The sequence below is a fragment of the Oncorhynchus kisutch genome, linkage group LG16 (genome assembly GCF_002021735.2).
Source record: "Oncorhynchus kisutch isolate 150728-3 linkage group LG16, Okis_V2, whole genome shotgun sequence".
Taxonomy (NCBI): Eukaryota; Metazoa; Chordata; class Actinopteri; order Salmoniformes; family Salmonidae; genus Oncorhynchus; species Oncorhynchus kisutch.
Genome location: NC_034189.2, coordinates 45,184,036 through 45,206,124, shown reverse-complemented (window position 1 = coordinate 45,206,124; position 22,089 = coordinate 45,184,036). Strand labels below are relative to the sequence as shown.

The window sequence follows — 22,089 nt, the reverse complement described above, 5'->3', positions numbered from 1 at the left end:
ACAGCCCATCCTTTATCCAGCCAGCACATCCCTCTCTCTCTCTCTCTTCCTTCCCTCTCTCTCTCTGGGACCAGTTACCCAGGGTGAAAGGATCCCTCTACGACTGAATCTGGTGGGACCCCCTGAAACCTCTGGTGTGCTTTCTATCTCTCTCTCTCTCTCTCTATGCTCTCTCGTCTCTCACGCGTCAGACCCCACTCAGCTTCAGTCAGTCGCCGATCCCTCGCTCGCAAGCCCCAGACGTGTTGAAAAGCCAGCAGCTGCCCTCGTTAATCTCCACTTGACCTCCTCCCTCGCTCCCTCTCTCCAGTGATGTCACCACCACTCCCATGGGATAGATTTGGGCAGGCGTATCACTGGATGGAGAGGCCTCTCCGCTCTCCTGCCCCAGCTCTTCTCTCACGTTCTCCCGGGGGGAAATTTGACCGTGTAGTCTGAAGCTAGGTAACGAAAACTGGGGACACTTTTGTAAATTAAAGTAGGGTTGGAGGTGGGTGAGTGGAACTCACTTTCCCACCCAATCACCTCTCTTCCTGTATCTGTAACTCTGAAGAGAGTGACTGTCCTAAAGATCACCCTATTCCCTCTCTTCCTGTATCTGTAACTCTGAAGAGAGTGACTGTGTCCTAAAGATCACCCTATTCCCTCTCTTCCTGTATCTGTAACTCTGAAGAGAGTGACTGTGTCCTAAAGATAACCATATTCCCTCTCTTCCTGTATCTGTAACTCTGAAGAGAGTGACTGTCCTAAAGATCACCCTATTCCCTCTTCCTGTATCTGTAACTCTGAAGAGAGTGACTGTCCTAAAAATCACCCTATTCCCTCTCTTCCTGTATCTGGGCTGAGTCACTGGCTTACTGGGGCTCTCTCATGCCGTCCCTGGAAGGGGTGCGTCACCTGAGTGGGTTGATTCACTGATGTGGTCATCCTGTCTGGGTTGGCGCCCCCCCTTGGGTTGTGCCATGGCGGAGATCTTTGTGGACTATACTCGGCCCTGTCTCAGGATGGCAAGTTGGTGGTTGAAGATATCCCTCTAGTGGTGTGGGGGCTGTGCTTTGGCAAAGTGGGTGGGGTTATATCCTTCCTGTTTGGCCCTGTCCGGGGGTGTCCTCGGATGGGTCCACAGTGTCTCCTGACCCCTCCTGTCTCAGCTTCCAGTATTTATGCTGCAGTAGTTTATGTGTCGGGGGGCTAGGGTCAGTTTGTTATATCTGGAGTACCTCTCCTGTCCTATTCGGTGTCCTGTGTGAATCTAAGTGTGCGTTCTCTAATTCTCTCCTTCTCTCTCTCGGAGGACCTGAGCCCTAGGACCATGCCCCAGGACTACCTGACATGATGACTCCTTGCTGTCCCCAGTCCATCTGACCGTGCTGCTGCTCCAGTTTCAACTGTTCTGCCTTATTATTATACGACCATGCTGGTCATTTATGAACATTTGAACATCTTGGCCATGTTCTGTTATAATCTCCACCCGGCACAGCCAAAAGAGGACTGGCCGCCCCACATAGCCTGGTTCCTCTCTAGGTTTCTTCCTAGGTTTTGGCCTTTCTAGGGAGTTTTTCCTATCCACCGTGCTTCTACACCTGCATTGCTTGCTGTTTGGGGTTTTAGGCTGGGTTTCTGTACAGCACTTTGAGATATCAGCTGATGTACGAAGGGCTATATAAATAAATTTGATTTGATGATCTGTAACTCTGGAGAGGGTGACTGTGTCCTAAAGATCACCCTATTCCCTCTTCCTGTACCTGTAACTCTGGAGAGAGTGACTGTGTCCTAAAGATCACCCTATTCCCTCTCTTCCTGTATCTGTAACTCTGAAGAGAGTGACTGTGTCCTAAAGATCACCCTATTCCCTCTCTTCCTGTATCTGTAACTCTGAAGACAGTGACTGTGTCCTAAAGATCACCCTATTCCCTATATAGTGCACTGTTTCTGGCCAGGGCCCACAGTGCTCTGGTCAAAAGTAGAGCACTATTTAAGGTTTAGTGTGCCGTTTGGGATGCAGGAAGTGAGTGATGGCAAATTGGAGAGGAGGTACAGGGCCTCCTTGCCAAACTCCTTTCCACTCGCTCCTCTCTCTCTTCTCCCACTATGCTAAGGCCACTGGCTGGCCTCTAATTCAGTAGACAAAAGAGAAACGCTTGGCTTTGAAAACCCCCTGTCTCATCTGAAGGATAATCCTTTTACTCCGACGGGTGCCATGCATGAAGAGGCTTTGGATTGCCATTGTCTAATTACATCTGTGCCAGACTTGGACACACACACACACACACACACACACACACACACACACACACACACACACACACACACACACACACACACACACACACACACACACATATGTAAACAGCTGTGTAAACAGCTGTGTGCCTCTCTGAGATCCCATGTCTGGCCTTGGTACACAACTAAAGCTAAAAAGATACCAGAGAATGAACTTCCAAGATATTACCATGGCTCAAGCTGCGTGATCCTGTACCGTGTCAAACGTCTCTCCCACTGACTCCGGATCGCTGCCTCGTGTTGCTGTTTTTGTGGTGTCGTCTCTAGGGCGATTTATCCACAGGGAACCCAGTCAGTCCCCATTGTAAGCCACTGAGCCTCTGTAGACAGTGGCGTTTGGTCTTTTTAAGGACACCAGAGTAGTTTGCTACCTACTGACGATTCTCCCAGACCAAGATCACCTGCCTTTCAGCATCCGCCGCAACAGTGGCGTTGAGTGACGTCAGTAACTTCTGAGGCTTCTTTCTCCTCTTCTTCTGTGGCTGTGGAGCGTGCCAATGATCATTGACTAGTGAGTCTCACATTGGTAGGCAGTCATGTGGAAAATTGGCTCTTTTTGATTGGTAGGACTCCAATTATATGGCGGCACACTCGATTAACACGTCATTTATTCAATTCACTATCTCATGCCAAACTTTTAATCTCTTTGCTGCTTGGGGTGTTATGGTTCCCCAAACTGTTCCCCTTTCTGAGGCAGGCCACATTTTAGGGAGACACCCTATTTCTGGAACTTTCTGATTAGAGTTGATGCTAATGGGAAAAGCCAAGTGGAGTGAAAATACCCCCTTACCCACATGCTGCTTTTGAACTTTCCAACTGAAACGTCATTTATTTTAGTCAGGGGTCTACAGAGCAGGTCAAGGAGAGGCACCCACCTTGCCTGATTAATGCCATAGTGGAGACACTGGTGCATGTCATACAGTGTGTACCCTGTCACCTGATAGTGGAGCTAATCCTAGCCAACAGTCTGGCCTCACCACGGCCCCTATCACACACTGCTCCCTGGGCCTCTCTCTCTCTCTGGCTCAACACTGTGTGGAGAAATGTCATTGAGCAATGCTGCCGCCATGGATTCTCCCCGTCACTATGAGGGATGGGCAAATGAACGTGCTATGTCCAGGCTTGAAGCTATAGAGACCTTGGCTGTGTTGATTTAGGGTTGAGTAAATGACCTTTGTTAGTTTAATGTTGTCTATCCGCCACAGCCACACCTCTTTGCCTGTTCACCCCCCCCCTTCCTTGTTACAGTTACACAGAGTGAGCAGAGCTGCCAGTGTCATTGAGTACAGCCACTCTCTCAAGGTGAAGTGAAAATGGCCTCTCTCTCTCCCTGTAATATGATTGTTCTGAGAGTGGGGTTATGTATTTGGCTCCTCGTCATCCTCCCGTTAGCTGACACTGGCAGTGAGTACCGAGCTTCTTGGGCTCTGAGCTCCGCCTTGACACGGTGCCTGTTTTGCACAGGTGTGTGTGTGTGTGTGGTTTGACTGGCCAGCCATGCGGAAAACGAGCAAATTCATCCACAGACAGACTCTTGGCGGAGGAGGTGCAAATCGGCTTTGTTTCCCACAGCCCTCTGTGTCAGTGAGAGGGGGTGCACAGACAGTGTCAGACTTAGCTGCGGGTGTTGCGGTGGAAATCGCTCCCAGGTTTGGCTCTGCCCTAGCTTGCCAGGCTTCCATCCTCCATCTAAAAGCCACATCTGCTTTAGGAAGCCACTCTGGAAGTCAAATTCCTTTTTTAATCAAATGATACCAGAGGAGGGCTGTAGAATAGCAATGAGGCTGGCTGGCGTTGTGTGCTAATGATGCAGGAGGAGAGGAGGAAGAGTTGCACATTGATTTACCCACAAGCTACTTTCTGCTTTCCTGAAGTCTGTTTCTGAAGGGCAGGCTGGGATATAAAAAGGGTGCTTGAGACTCTCTCCTTCATCCTCCGTCCTCCATTGATTTTAAACAATCACACCAGTCATAAGCAACTGCCTCCAGACGTACCCGTGTATGAGTCATCCAATCTTTACATCGACTCCCGGATAAACGGCTTAACTGAGCCTACTCCGATGTGACTTACAACCCCTATTGGCTGGAGGGGTATACCACAAATGAGTATCAATGAGTAAGCCAGGTAACTTTGATAAAAAACCAGAAATAGCTAGTTATTTTCTTGTTCATGGAGCTAAACTTAGATATGAGTTTTTGGTTGTCGAGTTAAGTAGACCAAGCTTATCTTTCCAAAAATGTATTTCCATCATATTTAAGCAAGTTAGCAGGCTAACTCCTTGATCCTGCTTTGTAGTACAACCCTCTACCCAACCCTGGCCTGTGCAGCAGTACAGTACCATACCATATTAATGAGTACTGTAAGTATGAGTACTGTAAGTATGAGTACTGTAATAAGTCCCCCACCCTCTCTCCTCACCAGCTATCTCCCAATAGGGCTCCAGCTATCTTCCAATAGGGCTCCAGCTATCTCCCAATAGGGCTCCTCCAGTTACTAATCACCATCACTGTCAGTGTGAATGATGATCATGCTGCTCGCTGGACTAATTGTAGCACTAGTAATGATATCCATCATTTATTTAAGGATTACTTCGATCTCCGCTTCCTTCTAGATTCAATGTATTAGTTCTGAATGTCTCTTGGTGCCTCTCCTGTTATTTCTGGAGTACCATGCAGTGCTTGAAGTAATGTAATGTCAATGTCCTCTCTGGGAGTCCCCAGTGAAAATGAATGGTGGAGAATGCCAATCCACTATGACTGACTCTTCAGATTTCCCAGCCCCAGTGAAGAAATGTGTTTATTAAAAATTCTAATCCTGTTCCAATTTATTTTTGCATGTTGCATTATTCTATTTTTATGATATTGTTCATCTGAGTTTGTGGAAGCTGGCTGCGGTCATTTAAAAAAGAAATCGTGTCCTGATCAAAAAGGGAAAAACCCAGAATAGAGGCAGGGAACCGATGTGTTCACCTCTCTATCACAACACATTGGCTTCTATAGAGGTCCATTACTTCCATAGCAGCCAATCACACCGATTCCCCCGATGAGCCTAACGTCAGGATATCCTGATGGGCTGTCCAATCAGCGTTGATCCTTCAACCACTTTTACCTATGCTGAATGCTTCAGCGGCACTGATTGCTGTTTAGATTGCTTTAGGTCAATCAACAATGGATCTATGAGATCAATAGTGTCTGTCTTTGAATATCCACATTGCAAACTTAAGAAAAGTGCATAGTGCTCTTTCATGTCCTGGCATCCAGCTCTCACAACCAAATCCATGCCTATGTTCTGTAACAGATGGGTAAAATGTGCCAGTAACACCAATTGAACCATTTTGTTTGTGGCATTTATCCTAATGCATAAGGAATGCATATCTACAGTGCTACGCACCAACAAAGTGAATCTGATATGACAAGGTGAGGTATTCTAAAGGATTTGAACATCCCTAAACAAGGCATACTGGGACACGCCAGGGTCCTCTGCCAGCACTGAGACTGAGGTGGCCACGTTACTGCCTGCAGTGAAAGAAAGATACAGGAAAAGCCACCCCATTTAGAGGAAATGTAATTTGTTACACTCGATACATCACTTTTATGGTCTTCACAAAAGACTCCTTACACGGAGATACGCTCAGAGGACAAGAAATGAACATTTAGGGTCAAAAGAAAAATGGCAGCAATATCTTGAACTGTGCCATCTTCATCATAGCTAGAGGTTTGCGCGTGTTTTAAATCTTGATTTTCCCATAAGTTGTTTGTTGATGTCCCTGGATGGTACTCCCGTTGTAATTCAGCCCATGTTGTCTAGCATTTGCAATTTCTGGAATTTTTAATAAAGACGTACAACACGTTTTCATTCTGCAACTTGTTTGTTTCCCCCATAATCCCTCTGCGATAAATTAGATCAGACCGAGCCTGTCCTGTTATCTCCACACTAGCCTGTTTCTCTCTCTCGCTCCTCATCTCTCTTCTATTCTCACGCTGTCCCTCTGTAACAGACCGGAAAGTACTGTATCTAGCTACTGTACAGTACAGTACCATGGCTATCCCTCTAACAGACCAGACCATGAGTATCTAGCTACAGTACAGTACCATGGTTGAGGGCAATTGGAAATAGAATGGGATTGACGAGATCAGATTAGTGGAGGCTGGGAGAGCGATGAGCCGCCGCAGTGTCCGGGGTAGTAGAGCCATGATGGAGCTGCAGTGGGCACAGTGCCATGTGTTGTACTGTATATGGCTGGATGGAGAAACCCTGTCTGTCACTCACTCCCACACAGGATCTGGGGAGCGGGGAGGTGAACAGGGTCAGTGCCGGGGTCGGATCCACTAATGGCCCTCGCGGGGGACATTTAACGTGGGAGGAAGTGAGGTGAAGTAGAGGCAGGTTCACAGCGGTTTGGTTGGTAGTTGGGTCATGAGGGAGGCAAGGAATGGAATAAAGAATGCTTTGCCACCTTTTAGACTCATCAGCAGGTAAAGGCCTGGTCCCCTAGTCCTCTACTTCCCTTGTCCCCTATTCCCCTGGTCCTCTATTCCCCTGGTCCCCTTGTCCTCTATTCCCCTGGTCCCCTTGTCCTCTATTCCCCTGGTCCCCTAGTCCTCTATTCCCCTGGTCCCCTTGTTCTCTATTCCCCTGGTCCCCTAGTCCTCTATTCCCCTGGTCCCCTAGTCCTCTATTCCCCTGGTCCCCTAGTCCTCTATTCCCCTGGTCCCCTAGTCCTCTATTCCCCTGGTCCCCTAGTCCTCTATTCCCCTGGTCCCCTAGTCCTCTACTCCCCTGGTCCCCTAGTCCTCTTTTCTGACTCAAACAGCGTCTGAGTTTTCAGCTAAGCCCCTGCATACGTTCACTGTGAGATAATACTAATTAAAGAAATTCGAAGTAAAAGCCAGCAGGATTATGAAGACTCCTATAACCCTGTTGTTGCTGACGCTATGGAAGAAAGAGGGAGAGAATGAGAATCAAAGAGAGAGAAATAACATGAGGCTCATACTGGAAATCCCGCCTGTGGCAGTCCGTTGCTATTCGCCACGCCGACATGCACTCTTCCTCTTCCTATCCTCTCCTCTGGTCTGCTGGTTGTCATGGTAACCCCTGTACCTGTCGTTGTTTCTCAGGGAGCGCAGCCGCGACCACCACAAGTCACGCAGCAAGGATGGCAGCCGCTCTGAGAAGTCTGTCACCATCAACGCACCGCCAGCAGAACCGCTGCTGGGAGACTCGTCTGTACTGGGGGAGGAGGTCCAGGTAGGCCAATCCCTGCCCACACAGCCCACACAGCCCAGACAGGCAACAAACCACATTGCTAGAAACCCTCCAAACATGAACTTGGCCTTTTTTTTCCCTCACATGACAACTCCTTAACTTTTACATTTCTATATTCCTGGTAATATGTTTTATTACCCTGATTTGTATTTATTGTGCAATGCCTCATTATGATTGTAATTTAATCAGAAAGGCACGGGCACATACAGTATGCATCGGTGGACAGCTCAGCTCACGTGGCTGTTTATCCGTGCTTGTAGTTGGATTTATGGTAAACAACTTCTTTGTAATACAAATGAATGAATCAAATGCACATGTATAAATCCAATGGGAGGAAGTCAATCTATCCACCAGCCCTGTGCCTTTCTGATTGAGCTGAGGACTTCACAGGCCTGTTTGAGGCTTTCAGATCACACAGTGTGTTTGTCCCTTTTTTGTGTTGTACTGCTATCAATGTGCACATAGTCTCTGGTGTTAAACACTGGGCATTCTGGCTTTACGGGTTTCAGGCTTTGGCTGATAAAGTACTGCTGGAAGTGGGCTTTGAGTGCTAGGTCTGCCTGGCCCTTGAAGAGAGAGAGGGAGGGAGGGAGGGATATAAAATTAGATGTTAACAGCAAGACAGACCGTTGGACAGATCCAGATGTATTGGCTCATACACAGAGTATAGCGCAGAGCAACACTACCACTACCAGCCCTTCTCTCACCATGACACTAACCCTTACTGACCCACTTGGCAAACTCCTTTGCGTTAAACTCCCTGCTGTAATGCTGATGGGTGTACATGCCCTGGGGGGGGGGGGGGGGGGGATAGCAGTAGCCAATGCAACTATGCTACAGCCAATACTAGCTAACCTGTAGCAACCATCCCATATATATCTTGACTTGAGTAGCCTAGAGAAGCTAGCTAAGCTAATTGAGGCCACATGATGCGCTTTCCCTCCCAACCCCATTCAGATAAAACAACAGGCTACCTGTTGGTAGTTTGTTGTAGCCGACTACTTCACATTTGGCTAGCTTTTACTTCGGTAATTTTATTCCATCTTGCATTGCATTAGTGAAAGGCATAAACGAGCTACATACGTGAAGGCTACCGGTCTTTTTATGGGTCGCACCATAAACTACATTGAAAAGTTTGTTTTTATGAAATAGTCATTAGACATATATCGTATATCCTTGTATGTAACAATGTCACATCACATGGATATTTTAATTTAATTTAGAAAGCTTTTTTTCAGTGTTAAAATAGGCCTATAATCATTTTTTGCTTGTGAAATGAATACCCATATTCAAGTGTTTGATTACTAACATCCGTTCGGGTATTTTCGTAACCGAGTAAGTAACCGTGCACATCCCAAGTACAGACATTCACATGTGGCCGGCTGCACAACGTCTTAACGATGCATTGGACCGTCATTTTGTCTCTGGAGGCATATTTCCTGGAAATATCCAGACATACTCACATGCTTTTCATCTTGTGGAATTGATTAGTGTGTGTGTCTGGGGTTTGGCTGTAGCGCTGTGTATGTGTGAGTATTTTCTGTGTTTTGACACTGTGTGTACTGTGTGGTGTCTTTGACACGGTGTGTGAGCCCAGATGCAGGGGCTTGTGTTTGTCAGGAGGGTGCCAGCCCTCAGCAAGCTGTGGCCCTCTCTTACTCTGCTATAACCAGCCCTCCAGAATGAATTGTTTTTGTCAGGGTGCTTGTGTGTGTGTGTGTGTGTGTGTATGTGTGTGTGTTCCGTGTTGTTTGCTGTTGAGCTTGTCAGGGAAAACGTGTGACACTTGTTTGTCATTGTGCGTTTGGGTACCAAATTTGAATTGGCAAATCAGGTCGTTGGTCTCAGTATGCTCCATTTTTTTCTCATCATTTTGTCTTGACAGTTTTATGATGGTGCAGTTCTTGGTGATTCTGCAGTGACGGTTGAACAGAGCTGTCTACTACTATATTGAACGGCTGCCATTGAGGGAATCAGTCCAAAGCTCCAGCCTCCAGGCTATGCTAGTGCGCTAATGCTCAACACTCTCCAGTCGAGAGAACAGTAGCGGTCCCTATTCGTCTCGACTACTCATGTGTATTTATGATACATTGTATCAGTGTTGTAACGGTAGACCGTAGATGTGGAATGGGGACTTCTGAAGTACTCGTCTCTGGCATAACAGAGTTGTGCAGCTGAGGAATGCACTCTAGGTCCTCACTGCTCTACCATTATGTGAAGTGGCACCCAGGAGAAACATGTTATATGTATATATGTAAAAGCCAGGAAGCATTCTTTGAGAATGAACAGCCCTCCACCTCCCACCTCTCCTGCTGACACAGAGAAAGTGGATCTAACTTGATTTCTATTATTTATAGTTCACGGGATGTCAATGAAATCAGAAGCCTTATAGAACCCAACACTTAGACATTGTTTGTGTGCGCCTCTGTGTGTGACTCATTCCAGGCCTCCAGCTCAAAGCTTGTTTGTGTCATGTAGGCTAATTCTGGTTTGTAAAGGCATATTACACAGGTTGCTGCACGTGTTCAAGTCTGTGTGATGATCGTGTACTATCTAACCTCGGCATTGAAGTGAATAAGAATCTGGCTTAAAGAAGCGGGACATTTTTTTACGGCTGCCAATTGGTAGTCATGTCATTTACTGCAGGCGAAATCCAAAAGGGGGGCAGATGTAGTCCCTGCCAGTCCCTCAGAATGGAGGCAGTGCCAACGGGACATCAAACCAAACTCTGCCAGGCTCTGATCCCCCAGCCCCATAAAAAGCACCTCACTACTGTACCTCCCCACCCCTGTCTACTCCTCTCCCTCCAGCTTAATTCTGCCCAATTACAGCAGCGCCTGTCCTCTCAGATGGTTAGGTAAAGAGGTACCAACACGACTACACTGTATTTCTAGGCGGAGTGCAGGTACTTCTGTGTTGGGGAAGTATGTGGTACAGTAGTAGCGATGTCGGGACCTTGGATGTGGCGCAGGGCTTGTTCTCATGTCTTCCCCCACCCCCATGTTGAGCCTCTGCTTCTCTACTAGTTGAGGTCTCTAACAAAATGAGTCCATGTTTCTGTGTTTTTGCTGTTCTTGCAAGTTCCTTGCTCTGCCACGTTTGCCCTGGGGTTGCGGCGAGTTCTAGGTCTATGCAGGAGCAAGTGGTTGAAGAAGGCGATTCTTCACACAGGAAGTGAGTTACTGTGTCCACTCCAGTCCTTTTTCGAGATCTGCGTTTTACTTGAATCTGTAGAGTATCTATGAATCTTTAAAAAAAAATGTATGACATCTCCATCTTTTAGTAGCAAGGCATCTTCTAGCGGTGGTGTGACTGGTTGTATTGTCATCCTCCATAGAGGCTGCTATAAGCCTGCAATCCAATGTCTATGAACAGTTAATCCGTACAAAGACTGTCGTCGTCACCGTGTGTTCATTGGCTGGCCCGGGCCGCCCAGGTCCCTCGTCAGGCCCTTCGCTATTGGCCGCAAGTTGTGACGCTGTCACCGTAATGCTCAGTGGCTCAGAAGGAATGGACGGAGAGTGGTTTTCACTGGAGCAGGCAAGGATGAGTGGAGAGAGACAGAGCGGGAGAGAATGAGAGAAGTTGCCCCAGGGAAGTGAAGGAATAGAAAAATAGTGTTTAAAGATGGGATGGGGGTGGCAGGCAGGAGCCCTTTGAGCCTAATTGGTTTGTTATTTTGTTTGCTATCTCTATGAGGGGCACAGCTGCTTGTTTAATTTACCCCCCCCTTCATCCTCCACTGGCCCTTTCACCCACCCATATCTTGCTGCTAGTAGGACATCCCATGTGATGTCTCTCTCTGTGTGTGTGTTGCTTTTCATAGCCTGTACATTAAACCCAGAGACACACAGCCCATACAGTAGAATCTCTCTCGGGGCGTGATGGAGATCTAGTGGCGAGGCTGCAGCAGGGTAGCGGTGGAGGCAGAGAGGTTGGCTCAGTGTGGAGAGATGCACTAGCTGGATCTTCATGGCCAAGCTTCTCCCTGTCCTGGCCGGGCGACGCTGTTACATGTACAAGTTTGCTGTTTCGACATGAGCTCTCCGCTCTCTGCTTTGATGGAGACTATGGAGGTGATGATGGGGATGGAGGAGATGGCGGTGGAGACCTCCAAGGAAGAGGACGACTCCAGCGCTCCACCTGGGGACACTCCTACTCTCAGCCCAGGGCCATGCACAGAGTCAGGCCAGGTAAGACACAGTAACCACGGACTGTGTGTTGGATGGCCAAGGGCTGTAACATTTCCTTCTATCCAAGTGGATGTTAAAGGTCTGGATACAAGGAGTTGACATGAATGCAACTGGCAAGCCATTCGTGTTCAAGTAGCGTGCGTGCATTTGTTAAATACACTGAGAGACAGTGGTTTTGGTGTAGCTGTTGTGGTCTGTGAGACCACTGTTTTTAGAAGTGATTTCAAAATGGCCGGAGGGGGTTTTTGGAGGGAGAAATCTGCTCTGTGATGACAATGCTGGAATCTTATGGTCCTTTTATATGACGTTCAAAATGAGCTGCATCTCACGATGTGATAGGAGGGTTAGAGGACAAGTGTTTAGTTTAAATAGAAGTCATTTCCCCTAGAGAACTCCTATTTAACCCTACTGGACTCTCTTTCTGGCAGTCTGAACTCCAACGTTGTTCCTGGCTGTTCCACCTATTTCCTCCATGTTAGTGTAGAACATTGCTTCTGCCCACCTCCCCTGCCTCTCTGTCTTGACATGTAATCGGCAGCTTTGTTTGCTTTGCGTTGCTTGTCATGGCTGTGGTTGGAGCTGGATGTGAACGGCTTCTAGGAATGCCCCCTGTGCGCTGCTATATTTACACACAGAGACACCGCTCGTCTCCCAGGAGTCTGTGTGCTTATGCTCAGTCTCTGAGCATAAGGTCTTGTATTTCACTTAATTTATATGTGGAGAAAGATTCTCACCGATGACATGTTAGAGAGACACGCACACACACACACACACACACACACACTGAATGGTTGGCGACATGAATATTTATACACTTTGGTTTGACAATCGATCGCTTCCAGATTTGTCTCTATCCGTTCTTTATAATAGAACGAACGGCATCCTGAGTGGCAACGTTTGAAAGGGAAGTGGGGATAAACCTACTCAGTTGCACAACTGAATGCATTCAACCTGAAATGTCTTCCACATTTAACCCAACCCTTCTGAATCAGAGAGGCTTCCTTAATCGACGTCCATGTCATCGGGGCCCGGGGAGCAGGTGTTGTTAGGGGGGGGGGTTTAACTGCCTTGCTCAAGGTGAGAACGGCAGATTTATTTCACCTTGCCCGATCGGGGATTCGAACCAGCGACGTTTAGGTTATTGGCCCGTCGCTCTTAACTGCTAGGCTGCCTAGCGTGTGTTAGATTGTGTAGATGTCTTATTGCTGATTAGGTTTGGCCAGTTCTACCCAGTTTATTAGTGTTTTTATACACCTCTCTCTCTTTGTTTCTCTCTCTGTCTGTCTGTTTCTCTGTCGGTCCCTCCCTCCGAATCCCTCGGTCTGTTCAGATTTCACAGGAGTTGTCGTTACCATTGGGATGTCAGGTTTGCTCACGCCCCTCTATCCTGTGTCCTCTCCTTTCAATGGCTACCCTGTCCCCTCCCATCTCCTCTCCCCTCTCTTTCTGAATGTGTATCAGCGTGTGGGAGAGAACATGTCAAATTGGATGTTTCAATGGCTATTCAGCTGACTTTTCACTGTATAACCCCTGACAGGTGTGTGTGTGTGTGTAGGGGGGGGGGGGACCCCAGGCTGGCAAGGGCCCAAACTTCCCCATCCAAAATCTCCAAACTCTCTATCTTAAGCCAGCGCTGGTTGGTACGGGCCAACCAATGGAAAACCCTTAATGGAGTGTTTCTCTAGATTGATTTATGGAAGTCCTCTCTCTCTCTCTATGTTTTGAGGAATCCATTGACACTCCCTGGTGAGAGCATGAAACAAAGGATTTCTTCAACATCCTTTAGTGTTAATGAGGGCTCTCTTACACACATACACACACTCTCCCTCCTCTTTCCTCTCCTCTCTCCCTTTCCCCTACTCTCACACACACATAGTTGAGAGCTGCATTAATTCCCTTGCCTCTCCTCCTCCTCCACCCGCTTCCTCACTCATTACTGTGGCAGGTTTGGGTTTTGTAGGTCAGGTACTGAACCTGGTGTGTTTTCTGTGGACACACTGCTCTTCCTGGTTCAGTGGGCAGGTGGAGACTAGAGGTCTCAGTGCTCTGGCTATGGGCTGTGGTGGTAGAGTCAAGGTGCTGATGCTCAACACCACCTGGAAACTACACAATGGGGTCAACTGACTCCTATAACAGAAGCACAGCATGGAACTGTTGAAATGGCACTGAAATATGTTCCAGTGTTGAATGGTGCAGTTCAAGCCAGCCATGTGACCTGAACATTCAATCAGATGTGGATGTTTGTTTTCCACCTAAATGCAAATGTTGCAGTTGCATAACAACCGCCAATGTCTTGACCCTGTGTCCTCTTCACCCCAAAGGTCATACAGCAGCGCCACACTGTGATTTACAGCCCCCCCATTGGTCCATTATAAGGATTATTCTCTGGAGGCCAGGCTGACTAGACTAATGGCTATTTACAACCGTTAGGTTGTGTTATCGGTCAGGATTGTATCAGGAATGTTATCCGTTAGGTGGGTCAGTTTTACCGTTTCAGATAAGAACCTGGACATTTTGACTGTGTGTCGTCAAACCCTCCCTTGGACTGCTTGAATTGGCAGAAAGTAATGATATGGGAGGATTCATTACTAAAAAGATGGATGCACAGCTTGGAATTCAGCCTGTAGGAACGGAGGAGCGACAGAGGTGTAGTTTCTATTGTGCACACATCACCAACAAACTAAACATGGTCCAAGCACACCAAGACAGTCGTGAGGAGGGCACGACAAAACCTTCTCCCCCTCAGGAGACAGAACAGATTTGGCATGGATCCTCAGATACTCAAACGTTTCCACAGCTGCACCATCGAGAGCATCCTGACGGGTTGCATCACTGCCTGGTATGGCAACTGCCCGGCCTCTGACCGCAAGGCACTACAGAGGGTAGTGCGTACGGCCCAGTACATTACTGGGGCCAAGCTTCCTGACATCCAGGACCTCTATACCAGGAAAGGCCAAAAAATTGTCAGATTCCAGCCACCCCAGTCATAGACTGTTCTCTCTGCTACTGCACGGCAAGCGGTACAGGAGCACCAAGTCTAGATCCAAGAGGCTTCTACCCCCAAGCCATAAGACTCCTGAACATCTAATCAAATGGCTAACCAGACTATTTGCATTGTCCCCCTCCCCTTCCCTATTTCACGCTGCTGCTACTCTGTTATTATCTATGCATAGTCACTTTAATAACTCTACCTATATGTACATATTACCTGGACTAACCGGTGCCCCGGGACATTGATTCTGTACCGGTACCCCCTGTATATAGCCTCGTTATTGTTGTTTTATTGCTGCTCTTTAATTTGTTGTTACTTTATTTATCTTTATTTTGTATTTTTCTTAACTGCATTGTTGATTTAAGTAAGCATAATTGTTGATTTAAGTAAGCATAATTGTTGATTTAAGTAAGCATAATTGTTGATTTAAGTAAGCATAATTGTTGATTTAAGTAAGCATAATTGTTGATTTAAGTAAGCATAATTGTTGATTTAAGTAAGCATAATTGTTGATTTAAGTAAGCATAATTGTTGATTTAAGTAAGCATAATTGTTGATTTAAGTAAGCATAATTGTTGATTTAAGTAAGCATAATTGTTGATTTAAGTAAGCACAATTGTTGATTTATTTATATTTATTTTATATGCCTCACTTGGTTCTCTCTGACTTCATTCAAATCTGAACTCCTTTGATGTTGAACACAGTGTGATAACCATGGTGGGTTGTCAGTAAGGGGCTTGGGATTGGGACATCAAATACAATTCTAATGTATTGAACCCACAACAGCAACATTGAACTAAATGTAGTTTTTATTTATTTATTTATTTTACCTTTATTTAACCAGGTAGGCAAGTTGAGAACAAGTTCTCATTTACAATTGGGACCTGGCCAAGATGAAGCAAAGCAGTTCGACAGATACAACGACACAGAGTTACACATGGAGTAAAACAGACATACAGTCAATAATACAGTATAAACAAGTCTATATACAATGTGAGCAAATGAGGTGAGAAGGGAGGCAAAGGCAAAAAAGGCCATGGTGACAAAGTAAATACAATATAGCAAGTAAAACACTGGAATGGTAGTTTTGCAATGGAAGAAATGTGCAAAGTAGAAATAAAAATAATGGGGAGCAAAATAAATAAATAAAATACAGTAGGGAAAGAGGTAGTTGTTTGGGCTAAATTATAGGTGGGCTATGTACAGGTGCAGTAATCTGTGAGCTGCTCTGACAGTTGGTGCTTAAAGCTAGTGAGGGAGATAAGTGTTTCCAGTTTCAGAGATTTTTGTAGTTCGTTCCAGTCATTGGCAGCAGAACTGGAAGGAGAGGCGGCCAAAGAAAGAATTGGTTTTGGGGGTGACTAGAGAGATATACCTGCTGGAGCGTGTGCTACAGGTGGGAGATGCTATGGTGACCAGCGAGCTGAGATAAGGGGGGACTTTACCTAGCAGGGTCTTGTAGATGACATGGAGCCAGTGGGTTTGGCGACGAGTATGAAGCGAGGGCCAGCCAACGAGAGCGTACAGGTCGCAATGGTGGGTAGTATATGGGGCTTTGGTGACAAAACGGATTGCACTGTGATAGACTGCATCCAATTTGTTGAGTAGGGTATTGGATGCTATTTTGTAAATAACATCGCCAAAGTCGAGGATTGGTAGGATGGTCAGTTTTACAAGGGTATGTTTGGCAGCATGAGTGAAGGATGCTTTGTTGCGAAATAGGAAGCCAATTCTAGATTTAACTTTGGATTGGAGATGTTTGATATGGGTCTGGAAGGAGAGTTTACAGTCTAACCAGACACCTAAGTATTTGTAGTTGTCCACGTATTCTAAGTCAGAGCCGTCCAGAGTAGTGATGTTGGACAGGCGGGTAGGTGCAGGTAGCGATCGGATGAAGAGCATGCATTTAGTTTTACTTGTATTTAAGAGCAATTGGAGGCCATGGAAGGAGAGTTGTATGGCATTGAAGCTTGCCTGGAGGGTTGTTAACACAGTGTCCAAAGAAGGGCCGGAAGTATACAGAATGGTGTCGTCTGCGTAGAGGTGGATCAGAGACTCACCAGCAGCAAGAGCGACCTCATTGATGTATACAGAGAAGAGAGTCGGTCCAAGAATTGAACCCTGTGGCACCCCCATAGAGACTGCCAGAGGTCCGGACAGCAGAACCTCCGATTTGACACACTGAACTCTATCAGAGAAGTAGTTGGTGAACCAGGCGAGGCAATCATTTGAGAAACCAAGGCTGTCGAGTCTGCCGATGAGGATGTGGTGATTGACAGAGTCGAAAGCCTTGGCCAGATCAATGAATACGGCTGCACAGTAATGTTTCTTATCGATGGCGGTTAAGATATCGTTTAGGACCTTGAGCGTGGCTGAGGTGCACCCATGACCAGCTCTGAAACCAGATTGCATAGCAGAGAAGGTATGGTGAGATTCGAAATGGTCGGTAATCTGTTTGTTGACTTGGCTTTCGAAGACCTTAGAAAGGCACGGTAGGATATATATAGGTCTGTAGCAGTTTGGGTCAAGAGTGTCCCCCCCTTTGAAGAGGGGGATGACCGCAGCTGCTTTCCAATCTTTGGGAATCTCAGACGACACGAAAGAGAGGTTGAACAGGCTAGTAATAGGGGTGGCAACAATTTCGGCAGATAATTTTTGAAAGAAAGGGTCCAAATTGTCTAGCCCGGCTGATTTGTAGGGGTCCAGATTTTGCAGCTCTTTCAGAACATCAGCTGAATGGATTTGGGAGAAGGAGAAATGGGGAAGGCTTGGGCGAGTTGCTGTTGGGGGTGCAGTGCTGTTGACCGGGGTAGGAGTAGGCAGGTGGAAAGCATGACCAGCCGTAGAAAAATGCTTATTGAAATTCTCAATTATGGTGGATTTATCAGTGGTGACAGTGTTTCCTATCTTCAGTGCAGTGGGCAGCTGGGAGGAGGTGTTCTTATTCTCCATGGACTTTACAGTGTCCCAGAACTTTTTTGAGTTAGTGTTGCAGGAAGCAAATTTCTGCTTGAAAAAGCTAGCCTTGGCTTTTCTAACTGCCTGTGTATAATGGTTTCTAGCTTCCCTGAACAGCTGCATATCACGGGGGCTGTTCGATGCTAATGCAGAACGCCATAGGATGTTTTTGTGTTGGTTAAGGGCAGTCAGGTCTGGGGAGAACCAAGGGCTATATCTGTTCCTGGTTCTAAATTTCTTGAATGGGGCATGTTTATTTAAGATGGTTAGGAAGGCATTTAAAAAAAATATCCAGGCATCCTCTACTGACGGGATGAGATCAATATCCTTCCAGGATACCCCGGCCAGGTCGATTAGAAAGGCCTGCTCGCTGAAGTGTTTCAGGGAGCGTTTTACAGTGATGAGTGGAGGTCGTTTGACGCTGACCCATTATGGATGCAGGCAATGAGGCAGTGATCGCTGAGATCTTGGTTGAAGACAGCAGAGGTGTATTTAGAGGGGAAGTTGGTTAGGATGATATCTATGAGGGTGCCCGTGTTTAAGGCTTTGGGGAGGTACCTAGTAGGTTCATTGATAATTTGTGTGAGATTGAGGGCATCAAGTTTAGATTGTAGGATGGCTGGGGTGTTAAGCATGTTCCAGTTTAGGTCGCTTAGCAGCACGAGCTCTGAAGATAGATGGGGGGCAATCAGTTCACATATGGTGTTCAGTGCACAGCTGGGGGCAGAGGGTTTGTCTCTGGACACTGCAGTAGGAGCTGGCCTGATTACAGTGGGATATTAACTGTGGATGCTGCATCTTTCTGACTGGGATAAAGCTTGGCCTTCTATTTTTCTGCCTCCTCCTGCCTGTCCTGTGCTGTTTTTAAATACTAGGACCATGTGACAGAGACCCCCCCCCCCCACACTGTGCAGTCCCCTATCTCAGATGGATGGTAAATGCATCCTATATGAATTCCCCTTTTCTCCCTTCCGTGCTATTTTTAGCTGCCTGCTGATTTCAAATTGGAGTCCTCTGCTGAGGAAATCAAATCGGGCTCCATCTGTTGTCGTTGGGGAATGAGGGAAAGAGCATCTAGACATACCAGAGACTGTCTGTCCAGTCTCCCTGTTGGTTTCCATTGGGCAGCCCTCCCTGGCAGCTCAGTTAGCAGGCTACACTGTGGGCATGTGTTGGTACAGTGTTATAAAGGCTCTTATCTGTGTTGTTTTTAGTAGCTCTCGCCAGCCACAAATGACCTTTATTATCTGTTGTTGCCAGAAAACACAGACGTCAGCGCCTCGCCTCGCGTACCCCAGTTGGCAGTCACTCCATTCGCTGTTTTCTTTCTCCATTTCCTGTCTTTCTCTCTCTCGTTCTGTAACTCTTTGTTTGCTCGTCCTCCCCTCCCTGGTTGACTTTTGAACGGAAATGAGCACCGCTTTTAAGCTCTCTATAGAAATGAGCCTAGAGTAGAAAATTCCGTCCTGACTTGCCAGATTCATAACTTTTCCTGACACTAATAAATTTGACTCTAGTAGCAACATGCTCATATGCTCAGTATTTAACACTGACTCCTCTCTCTCCCCCCCCCCCCCTCCCAGGATGACAACTGGGGCGAGACCACCACGGCCGTCACGGGGACGTCGGAACACAGCCTGTCCCAAGAGGACATTGTCCGGATCACCAAGGACCTGGAGGATAGCGTGGGCCTGGACTGCCGGCGCTACTTTAGCCTGACCCTGGCTGTGGTTCTGGGCCTGCTGGTCTTCCTCACTCCCCTGGCCTTCCTGGCTCTCCCCCACCTCCTCTGGCCTGACAAGCTCCTGGTGTGCGGCACGGCCTGCGAGGGCCTCTTTATTTCCGTGGCGTTTAAATTGTTGATACTGCTGTTGGCCGTTTGGGCGCTGTTTTTCCGGGCTCCGCGCGCCGGCCTTCCCCGGGTGTTTGTGTTCAGAGCGCTGCTGGCCGTGCTGGTGCTGCTGTTCGTCGTGTCCTACTGGCTGTTCTACGGCGTGAGGATACTGGACTCACAGGTACATCAGGCAGAGAGCGAGACTCACAATCAGTGTTTGTAACGCGTCTAATTACTGGTCACCACATCTGCCTCTTCAAGTGTTCCGTTTGTACGCCATTGCTTTCATCTGTGTCAATCTCTTGTCATGACTGTGTGTGTACCACAGGAGGTTGGTGGCACCTTAATTGGGGAGGACGGGCTCGTGGAAATGGCTGGAGCGGAATAAGTGGATTGTTATATAACACGTGGTTTCTATGTGTTTGCCATTCCATTCGCTCCGTTCCAGCCATTATTATGAGCCGTCCTCCCCTCAGCAGCCTCCACTGGTGTGTACCTATGTAGTGTGTTGACACTAGCACATGCTGGGTTGTCTTGTTGTTCCCAGGATGAGAACTACCAGGGCATCGTGCAGTACGCTGTGTCTCTAGTGGACGCTCTGCTCTTCATCCACTACCTGGCCATCGTCCTGCTGGAGCTCAGGCAGCTGCAGCCCGCCTTCTCTGTCTGCGTCACGCGCTCCACCGACGGAGAGACACGCCACTACAACCTGGGCCAGCTCAGGTGAGACGCGGAGGGAGATTGAGAGGGGGCAGGGGAAAGGGGGAGGATGCGAGAGGAGAAAAGTCCTTGAAAGTAAGACGGGACAATTCAGTGGGTAGAGCAGGCTGAGGAGAAAGAAAGAGAGCAGAGAAAAGCCAGTAAGTAAGAAGTGTGAGTAAGAATCGTGTGTGTGTGTGTGTGTGTGTGTGAGTAATAAAAGTAATAAGCCAGAGAGAACAGCTCAGACTAGGAGAACCTGGTCTGTAATGACTTTGTCCTTTTGATGTGCCGTCTGACTCTACCAGGAAGACGTTTTACCTCATGACGAGTTGCTGAAAGATATAGTAAGACTGTCGAAAGGCATCATATTTGTATACATGGTCATTTCACAGTCCATGGCGTGCTCTCTCTCTCTCTCGCTCGCTCTCTCTCATATCCCCTTTTGTGAGGGCCTCAAACATATGCTGGTATTATGCTGGGGCCCTCTGTTTCACCTTTGTCTACCTCAGTACAGTGGCAGATGATGGACATGTAAAGTGCTTTAGCCTCTGGTTCACTAGTGTTGTTAGAGGCTGCCCTGGGGCTGTTGTCGCTCATAAAGCGCCTTGCTATTTTCCTCAGCTGGCCAACGCAGCAGCACTCTCTCTGTCTGTATGCGCTTGTAAACAAACAGCTAATTAGTGCTCCCTACAGGCCACACTGAGCATCTGGTCAGAGAAGATTCATACCATACACACTCATAATACACACACACACAGATTCTCAGGTTCAAGGGGAGACTGGGTGTGTTTCCAGACATTTTCCCAGGCCTGTCCTCCATTCCCAGGCAACCGGGGAGGACATTCCTCTGTGCAGGCAGGCTGTCTGTGTATGTGTCTGGCAGGCAGACTGTCTGGTCTGGAGGCCTGTTCTTCTGTCTGGCTCTGACCTGGCCATTCTTTGATGCCAATCTCAGGCCTGAGGAAGTGCTCAAGATCCTAACACCAACATTACCAGAGATTCACCTCGGCAAGAATCCTTCTATTCTCCTCATTCTGTCCCTTATCTCCAGTCTGGCCTAACATAACAAGTTGCTACTTATGGTAGAGAAGAGCCACAGGCAACCGAGGCACAGTGAGGCTCATATCTAGGCCAGTGTTTGGGCTTTATTTGTTTGTCTCCTCTCTCTACTGTAGTTTAATAATTGATCAAAGTACCGAGCACCGGAGAGCCTGACTGCTCAAAGTGCTGCCTTCATCACAATGGGTGTATGTAGTTTTGTTAACTTTAGGAGGTTGGTTTAGTAGTTTGTACTTGTTTTGTGCTAATGCACAATTGTGTGTGTCTGATGAAACGTCTTCATACAGTATGTATAGATTAATGTGGCGTACAAAGTGGTTTGGGTTTTCCTGTGTGTCAACCCAGGAGTATTATAGCTTTAAGTGGATTTAAAACTTGACAAAGTTGTTTTTCAGTGTGCCTTTGTTTTGGAGATGTCAGAATGTGTCTGTCTGTGCACCATACCAGCTGTCTGTCTGTGTACCATACCAGTGGTGTGTCTCTGTCTGTCTGTGTACCATACCAGTGGTGTGTGTCTGTCTGTGTACCATACCAGTGGTGTGTCTCTGTCTGTCTGTGTACCATACCAGTGGTGTGTGTCTGTCTGTGTACCATACCAGTAGTGTGTCTCTGTCTGTCTGTGTACCATACCAGTGGTGTGTCTGTGTACCATACCAGCGGTGTGTCTCTGTCTGTCTGTGTACCATACCAGTGGTGTGTCTGTGTACCATACCAGTGGTGTGTCTGTGTACCATACCAGTGGTGTGTCTGTGTACCATACCAGTGGTGTGTCTGTGTACCATACCAGTGGTGTGTCTGTGTAC

The 22,089-nt window shown here is 47.3% G+C and overlaps 1 protein-coding gene across 2 annotated transcripts in view; it reads left to right on the top strand.

The window, feature by feature from the left end:
* The window catches only part of LOC109879425 (vang-like protein 1), a 45,532-nt gene that overhangs the window by 9,272 nt on the left and 14,171 nt on the right, over window positions 1–22,089 (top strand). For both annotated transcript variants that reach the window (XM_020471595.2, XM_020471596.2), the window contains exons 3-5: window positions 7,401–7,530; window positions 19,275–19,706; window positions 20,073–20,248. In XM_020471595.2, the coding sequence (XP_020327184.1) occupies window positions 7,401–7,530; window positions 19,275–19,706; window positions 20,073–20,248 (738 nt within the window). The remainder of the gene's footprint in view (window positions 1–7,400; window positions 7,531–19,274; window positions 19,707–20,072; window positions 20,249–22,089) is intronic.